This window comes from Lathyrus oleraceus, chromosome 6, assembly GCF_024323335.1.
Source record: "Lathyrus oleraceus cultivar Zhongwan6 chromosome 6, CAAS_Psat_ZW6_1.0, whole genome shotgun sequence".
Classification (NCBI taxonomy): Eukaryota; Viridiplantae; Streptophyta; class Magnoliopsida; order Fabales; family Fabaceae; genus Lathyrus; species Lathyrus oleraceus.
In genome coordinates, this window is record NC_066584.1 from 508,293,234 (window position 1) to 508,302,071 (window position 8,838).

The window sequence follows — 8,838 nt, forward strand, 5'->3', positions numbered from 1 at the left end:
ATGGCTGAAAAAGAAGAGGTGAGAAAACTGTCGGAAGTTCCACCAAAGATGAATGATCTAGGAGAGTTTAACATTTCTTGCATCATTGGGGGGATGAAAATCTCACATGCTTTATGTGACTTAGGATCGAGCTTCAATGTTATGCTGCTGAGAAAATTCAAGGAATTAGAGATATGCGAGATTGTATCGAGCAACATGACACTAACTTTAGTCGACTCATCTGTAACTCGTTCGTTTGGTGTTGTACAATATGTTCTAGTTCATGTTGATGGATTGACCTTCCTTGCATATTTTGTGGTGATTGGCATGAAAAATGATTCTAAAGGGTTGGTGATTCTCTGACGCTTATTTTTGACAACCGTGAAGGCTAAACTAGATGTGGAGACCGGTGAGTTAATTTTGAAGTTTAATAAGGAGAATGTGGTGTTTCATGCATATAAATGGATACCGTTTGTGGAGGATCTTGAGTTATGCTATCAATTGAAAGAGAAAGGTAGTGAAGGTCACAAGATAATGAAAAAAAGGATTTTTCACCGTCGTGAAGGTATCCCTTGCGCCTGATGTGTTTTGAGCATTGAGTATCAAGTTATTGATGTAATATAAACGTTGGATGGGAGGCAACCCATCAATTTTAAATCAATTTTTATTTTGCAAAATTTATTTTATTTCCATTCAAGAACCATAGCAAGAGGAAGTAGCTACTCTAGCATAAGTTTCCAAGAAGATCTTAATTGCCTTTAATAAACAAGTTTGTAGTTGTTTATGTTTTTACTGAATTACAAGTTCTAACTTTAGCATTGAGCAGATGATCCAAAAGAGACTTGATCATCAAATTAGCAACTTGAAGTCAAAGGATGAAAAAAGAATCAACAGACTTGTACTCAACCTACAAATATCTCATCTGTTAAGTTTTGAACCAAATACTTCCATTGAACATTTTTCTTTCTTTTTGAGTGTATCCATGCATTATTCTTTTATCTAGTTTGATTTATTTTTGATTAAGTTATCAAGTTTGATCAACACACACTGAGGCAATTTTTTTGTTAATAACTTTAAGTCTTTGTAAACCACCCTGTAGTAATAGGAATATCTTTTTTCTAAACAGTTTGAACCTAAACCTTTCTTTCGGTGACTTAGCCTTAAATTCTTAGCCATGTACTTGAAAGATATTTTCTTTCCACCATTTTTTTGGAGTTAAGTAGAAAGTTCATTCGTAAGTAAATGAAAAAGATTAAGTTTGGGGTTGCTATTGAAAGTGAGCAACATTTAAGTTTGAGGTTGGGGTACTAGAAGATATGATCCATAATTTTAAATTTTGTTGTGAAAAAGAAGCGGAAAAAAGACACTTCAAAAACAAAATGAATGAATGACAAAAGAAAAAGAATGACATTGTTAGAAGAATCACAAATCTCTAGTACTAACAAAAAGGTACGATGGATGTAGGAGAACTAGGAACCTAACTTCAAAGGTTTAACCCTACTTTCCTAAATATATCCTACCTTAACGTAAGTCAAATTGCAACCTGAAAAGCCCTATAATGTGTGTGTTGTGATTTCTTATATTGTCTGATATGGTACTCTTAACAAAAATAATGCAAGTTGCCAAGATCTTTCATATGAAGTGAGGCTTATAACTGATGTTTAAGTCGCTAAATGGAAGCAAGATCAGAACCAGTGATAACCATATCATCAACATATAAAGGGAGTAGAACAATACCCACACTTGTACTATAAATAAATAGAGAGGAAACATACTGATTTTGGGTAAAGGAGAACTCAAATAGAGTAGAGAAAAAAATTCTCATAGCATTCCCTAGGCGCCTGTTTCAAACCGTATAAGGAACAGTTAAGTTTGAACATGCCCTTAGATGAAGAGGATAAACCTCGAGGGAGAGTCATATAAATATCTTCAAGTTAAGTCATCATGAAAAAAAACATTCTTCACATTTATTTGATAAAGACACTATCCATTAGAAGCAACTATAGAAAGTAGATTGCGAACAATTGTCATTTTGACAACCGGTGCAAATGTCTCATCATAATCAATTACGTATTCCTATTTGTTTTTTAAAGCAGTCAATCAAGCCTTGAAACGATTGAGGGACACATCAGAATTCGATTTCACTGAATACACCAATTTGCAGTCAATGGATTTTATATTAGTAGGACAAGATACAATATTCCATGTGAAATTCTCTTGAAGAGCCTAAAACTCCTCATTCATTGCTTTTATCCAGCGCACATCTTTAACAGCTTGTTAGTAACAAGTAGGAATAGATATGCTAGAAAGTGAGGCACTCGGAGTAGTATGTAAGGAACCATACCTGATGAATATCTATCAGGTGCTTGCGATATTCAACTAGAAAGACGTGGTTCAACAAATACCGGATCAAGTGGCGGGTCAAGTACCGAATCAAGTAACGGATAAAGTGGCGGATCAGCGTCGGAAAGAGGAGTGAGGCCTATTGTTTATGTTTTCGAACATATACATGACCTGATTTATAACTTGACCCTATTAAACATGGAACTTTGTAGAGTGAAGTCAAGTGGTATTAAAAAAGAGCTCCAAAATCTTTTTTTTGTTAAACAAAGAAGTTAGCAACAAATTGGTTGCATACAGAAGCCCCGAGGCCACCTATGAGTGATACCCTGGAATCAAGCTCAACTAAAACATCACTAGCAGATACCACACAACGGGCTAGAACAAACAGCATGCATATGATAGGACTTATTACATGAATACGTGATTCTTAACTTTGTGTACAATAATGCTTATAAAATAATGGCATTTGATTATCTTATTATGTACAAATGAATCACCAAAGCTAGTTATTTGAGCTATCTGCAATTCTTAACTATGTGATGTCACCCTTCTTTAACTTTTCTTTTGATAAGGTAACAAAAAGTAAAGAGATATGGTGACAGACACACATAATTATACCATAGTATATTCTATATAACATAGTCATATAATTATACTGTTTGTTACCAATTCACTCACTGCCCAACTTAATTTTCACTGCAATAAAATTCAAATTTTGTGAAAGTTATAAGAAAATGTCAGGATTACATGGATAATAATTACTTCAAGTACACAATTAACTTATAACTAAACACAAGTGGTAGTTTATGAGTCAAAAGCAGAATAGCGTATATAGCACTTTAATGTTGCTTAATTTGGAATGACTTTAATATGAAGAAAATGGGAGAACTACAAACATTGTATTTTAAGATATGGCAACCATGTTTTTGGAAAAGTGAATCACCAAATTATTTGCATGTGCATCTAAACTGACTATAGTATTTTCCTAATGGACCGTCTTTTTAGAGGCCTTACATTTCTAGTTCTAGCAAACAAAGTATATATCATGAAGTAAGTTTGTCGACAGGGCTATGGTCTGGTAAGGAATAAAGTTATGGAACATGAAATTGTGTTTGACATAAACTAGAAATGGAATGGAAACTAAAATCTGGTCTCAGGCCGGTTACTGACGATGTGTGAGGCAGTTGACCTATGTAGCACCGACATTTAACATTGATGATGTGTCTAATGTCACACAACATGAAATATGCGAGTATGTGATTATATTCAATCACTTTAAAATTAATACTTACTTCAACGTATCAGTGTTGTATTTGATGTTAGTGTATGTGTCGGTGTTTCATATTTGCCACTGATGTTTGTCTATGTACGTGTCACTGTTTCTTAAAAAAAGGAATTGCCAAATCATTACCACATCATTCACAAAATAACTAGTTTATGTCTCTTAGACACGTTAACTTACTACACATGGCCTTCATTTTAGTTTTAAATACCTACCTTACTGCAATAGAATTTTACATAAGTCTAGCATCACAAAGTTACAATGCCAACTCATAAAGTTTCTGCTGCTGATGAAAACCATGAAATCTTGCTCCTCAAGATATACAAACCTTTCTCTAAGCCTCTAAAAATAAACCCTTTAAGTTCTTTTTTTAAAAGCTAATTTATATCTTTCTTCTTTATCATTTTTTCCTAAAAGCAACCAAACAATCCATGATGTCAAAATACTATCTTAAATAAATCCCTTCAAGTTCCCATGCCAGTAGTGTCTTTATTACATCACCAAGATCATGGTTGAGTCATCACACACAAGGCTTAAAATTTACTTCCTACTTTTCATCCCTTTAAATACTACCTCTTAACAATACAAAGGGACTGATCTAAACAAGTGATCATAGCTTCCTTACCCGACAATTCTTCTTTCAACAAAACACAACCTTATTAATCATTCAACATGCAGACCTCATTTCTTCACGAGCTAATTGTTGGAACTCCAATCATGTATGACCAGTTTCAAAAGTCAAATAACAGATACTTACTTGATTCTGCCTCTCATCAATCTCAATATCCATCCAAACATCAAAGCATATGTAAGACTTTCTTTCCCTTTACAGACGAATCACTATTATCGAATCTAATTTCATTAAGTATTGATGGTTTTACTAATATAGAGTGCTTCAATGTCTCAGGTAGAGCAAGTTGTAACCAGAAAAAGCGCAGCAGGAAGGGCGATAGTAATTCTGAAATTTCAGGGACACTAAGGACAAACATAACGGAAACTATTAAAAGGAAGTTGAGCTTAGGGGCTCAAATTCTTCAAATGGGCGGAGTGGAGAAAGTGTTCATGCAATATTTTAGTGTGATTGAGGGGGAGAGGTTGTTGAAAGTTTGCCACTGTTATCTGTCGACAACATCTGGCCCTCTAGCTGGTCTCCTCTTCATCTCCACTGAAAAGGTTGCCTTTTGCAGCGAGAGATCAATAAAAGTGTTTAATCAGAAAGGACAAATGTGTAGGATACGCTATAAGGTAAGTCGTGAACAAACCTATTCATTGCTCTCAGTTTTCATATTCCAACATTTTGTTGAGATTCTAAAAGGTATATATATGTACAGGTTTCTATTCCAGTGAAGAAGATAAAGAGTGTGAGGCGAAGTGAAAATGTTGAGAAGCCAAGACAGAAGTACATAAATATAGTTACAGTTGACAATTTTGATTTCTGGCTTATGGGCATATCGAAATATCCTAAGACTTATAAATATCTAGAACAGGCAACTTCTCAAGCGGTGATATACAGAAAGCAATGAAATGACAGCTGTAATTGGAGATATGCTTCGAGGACAAAACATCTCACTCAAGATTGAGCATTGATAACTGATGCACTTGGTTCATTCATATCAACTCATATGCAAACTTGGCTATCAACACATTGTTGATAAAGTTGTTGATGCAAGAGACCATTTGGTGCATTCATATTAGGAAAAGGTACCCGTTGATCCATAGAGAGAGGTCTATTTTGAGTACAATTTTCCACTCTCAAGAACATCATACCTATTTGCTTTCAAACAACACTTCAATCCCTAATTGTGTGTGAAGATATGTTTGATTAAACAAATAATAATGAAATTAGTTTTTGTCATCTGATATTGAATATCATTGCATATTTTAACAGAAATGTGCCCCAAATTCAAGAAACGACTAACTTTTCTAAAACCAATTATGTAACATATTAGTACACTTTTGAAACCTCTGCAACATCATTTTGTACATGATTACAAATAAAAAGGATGCAAGCAATCCTAATGAAAAACTGATGTAGTATATACGTATAATATTGTATATTCAAGTGTTTTAAATGGGTTTTGATTTTAATCCAAATTATCTAATTCAATTTAAATTTTATTTCCTTTAAATTAATATTATATACGTATAATATTGTATATTCAAGTGTTTGTTCATGTTGTAAACTGATGTAGTATATCATAAAGGATCCCGTTCTGCTGGTATTACTTATCATCCAACCTTAACTTTAATACATATGAAGAGAAACCCTTTTCAGTAAGTCATTTACAATAAATTAGCTGATAACTTAATACAGAAGAAACAGAAATGCTAATTCAAATTAGCACATCACATTTTAGTAGCTATCCTTAATCTATATAATTTAACACTTAACATGGTTCATACAAAAGTAACTAACAGATGATATTGAATGTAGTTGAAGATTTAACCCAAAGTATTAACAATTGAGTGTACCAACTTTGCCTGTTAGAACATGGAGCCAAAAGTTTAATAAACAGATATCTTTTTCTATTAACAAAATCATGTAGAATATTTGTACACTTTTGAAACCTCTGCAACTTCAGAGAGCAATTGATGAAGCACAACTATTAACAATTTCATTTCATTTCTACAAACTTTCCCTCTGAGATCCAGAAATGGCCTGCTGGAGATATCTTAGTGCTTTCCGGTAATTAAAGAAACCCATAAACCAGAAGTCAAAACCATCCACAGTGACTATTTCTATATACTTTTCCGAAGGTTTCATCACATTTTGACTTTGGTTGACATGCTCTATCTTTTCATGTGGAATACAGACCTGAAGTAGTAAACAAATTAAGGTTACATACTAACAAAGTGTGAAGAAAAGGTAAACGAAATTGAGAGCATTGACATGAAAGTATGACAAAAAGTAAGAAAGTGACCTTATATTGGACTCTAATTAATTCTCCTTTGGGAGAAGTGGTCTTGATGGATTTGTCACTACAAAACGCAACTTTGTGAGTTGATATGAAGAGAAGGCCAGCTATAGGACCTGATGTGGTTGATAAGTAGCAATGCGATGCTTTCAATAGCTTCTCTTTGTCTCTAACACTAAAAAGTTGCTTAAACACTTTCTCTACTCCACCAACCTGAAGAATTCTTGCTCCCAACCGTAATTTCCCTTTTACCGTATCTGTTATCTTTGGTCCAAGTCTCACTGCAATTATGACAGAAGAAACGATTCTTTTATAAACTTCTGTATATTATTAGAATGCAATTTTGGACTTTATACATACAAAGAAACTTTAGCTATTCTAGGAGTTATAATAACTGGTAAATTCTATTAATTTGCCCACTGTCTATTGACCTTCCAATTCTCTCCACTAACTTATTATTAAAAAAGCCATTAACTCTAACATTAAAGTTTATTCAACAAATTATACGTAAACAGTTCCAAGCAATCAGTTAACGAAGCTTTATTCTATTTTCCAATATTTCCAAATTTGAAACTACTCTAGGCTTAGTAATTTAATAATCATGACAGAATATTTGCAGTTTCTAAGGTTACATACCATGCTCTCCGACGTCATGTGCAAAACCATCCCCCTTTCTTCCAAATATGTTTATCTTTGTTAGAACATAATTGAATTTCCCTGAAAATATAAAAATGACCGTGATAAATGAAATTAAATTTGAAAGAAGCATTCTTGAAATATAGTTCTGTTTTATCAATATAGGTGTGTTTATACCTTGCTTTGATTTTGTGATGGATTTGTTGTATATGCCAGAAGAATCAAGCAAGTATCTCTTTGACGACTTCCCAGTCGGATAAGTTGAGGAGATGGAAATTCCATTAAGTAGCTCATGAAGAAATGAGGTCTTCATTTTTGTTTGAGTTTCTTGCCTTTGAGGATGGTGTTTTGAAAAGGACTAGCTTGTGAGAAGTATTGAAAAGCTCTTGTAAATTTTGGTAGATGAATGCTTGTATTGTAAAGGGGTATATATATGGTTAAAAGAAAATAAGGTGACTGTTTAGCTTTTGGAGGATGAGTCAGCTAGGAATCATCATGAAGAGTAAAGGAAAATAATTCAAAAGTTGAGGATTGCATGTTTAGTTGTTTACAGAAAAGAAAAACATTATATAAAATGGAAGGTTTTGTGTTAGCTTTTATGTCGATGCATTTATGAGGACATATTTCTAGAAAATGGGTGGAGTTAAATGATACTAATAGTTTGGTTCTATTGGACAGATCCACATGATTGATGATAAAACAAGGTTTGTTCAAAGGTTGGCTCTAAAGAAAGTGATTAATAAAGCAATGTGAGCTGGAATGAGGCTTTTCTGATTTTATTTTTGACTTTGTGATGTCAACCTTGTTTAACTTATCTTTTGATAATGTAACAAAAAGTAAAGAGATATTAATATTACTATACTTCTATACAACATAACATATAGTTATAGAGCACTATACATTCCCATTTGGCTATCAGTGTTTGCAATCAACACATGTGTGACTGACATGAAATTGTGTTTAGGTGAGATACTAGAAATAACTTGTCAGCTAAGGAATCGTGTCATAGTTTAGGTCGGCTATGAATATCATGTGGTGGGGGAAGTAAGGTAAGACAAACCTGCCAAATCATTTCTACATCATCCACCTTATACCTCACAAAAAATCCATTGTTACAAAAAAAATAACAGACATCAAGGTTCATCTTAGTTATTAGATACATAGAATGCTTAAAAATGAAATTGGGAAGCCACCTTCAGAGTTTAATCTATATTGTTGTGTATTCAAGTGTTAGTGTTTCATGTTGTCAAGGCTTATCCTCCACTGAAATGCAAGTTTCAGGTAGCTGCTAATGAGACCATTACCCTTTCTTCCAAAAATGTTCATCATCGTCAGAACTTAATTATATATTAAATGAAATGAATAAATTTGCAGTACATTCAAAGAAATATCATAAACCCCTTCAACAAATTTATGAATTTAGTACTTCATAGTTCATAGTGCTTAGAAAAATTATATGAACAATTCTCAGATTTGATTGAAATCTACTAAAATCTTAATACTATTATACAATATTTGATTAAAAGAGTTAGATGGACATGATAAAATACTAATAGTGGTTCATATATAGAAACTTTAACTTTTGTATAAAATAATGCATTTGCTTATGATATCATTCTTATAGTGCGAATGCCAAGCATCATCATAGCTAGTTATTTGAGCTATCTGCAATTCTTAACTCTG

The 8,838-nt window shown here is 33.1% G+C and overlaps 2 protein-coding genes across 2 annotated transcripts; one reads left to right on the plus strand and one right to left on the minus strand.

Annotated features, from left to right (window-relative positions):
* The first annotated feature begins 4,093 nt into the window (after positions 1–4,093).
* LOC127091377 (GEM-like protein 7) lies at positions 4,094–5,533 on the plus strand. The gene is made up of 3 exons (XM_051030001.1): positions 4,094–4,412; positions 4,512–4,849; positions 4,936–5,533. Exons 1-3 carry the CDS (start codon positions 4,277–4,279, stop codon positions 5,125–5,127), a joined length of 666 nt encoding a protein of 221 aa, XP_050885958.1. The 5' UTR covers positions 4,094–4,276; the 3' UTR covers positions 5,128–5,533.
* A 436-nt stretch (positions 5,534–5,969) lies between these two features.
* On the minus strand, positions 5,970–7,737 carry LOC127091376 (putative GEM-like protein 8). The gene is made up of 4 exons (XM_051030000.1): positions 7,333–7,737; positions 7,156–7,236; positions 6,526–6,800; positions 5,970–6,419 (listed from the first exon to the last, which is right to left on the minus strand). Exons 1-4 carry the CDS (start codon positions 7,466–7,468, stop codon positions 6,231–6,233), a joined length of 681 nt encoding a protein of 226 aa, XP_050885957.1. The 5' UTR covers positions 7,469–7,737; the 3' UTR covers positions 5,970–6,230.
* Between the last annotated feature and the right edge of the window lie 1,101 nt (positions 7,738–8,838).

Coding starts and splice junctions, on each gene's coding strand:
- LOC127091377 (XM_051030001.1), top strand. CDS start 4,277: ATGCAGACCTCATTTCTTCACGAGCTAATTGTTGGAACTCCAATCATG. Junction 4,413..4,511: donor ATCCAAACATCAAAGCATAT/GTAAGACTTTCT, acceptor TCAATGTCTCAG/GTAGAGCAAGTTGTAACCAG. Junction 4,850..4,935: donor TGTGTAGGATACGCTATAAG/GTAAGTCGTGAA, acceptor ATATATGTACAG/GTTTCTATTCCAGTGAAGAA.
- LOC127091376 (XM_051030000.1), bottom strand. CDS start 7,468: ATGAAGACCTCATTTCTTCATGAGCTACTTAATGGAATTTCCATCTCC. Junction 6,801..7,155: donor ACATGACGTCGGAGAGCATG/GTATGTAACCTT, acceptor TCATAATTGCAG/TGAGACTTGGACCAAAGATA. Junction 6,420..6,525: donor TAATTAGAGTCCAATATAAG/GTCACTTTCTTA, acceptor TTACTACTTCAG/GTCTGTATTCCACATGAAAA.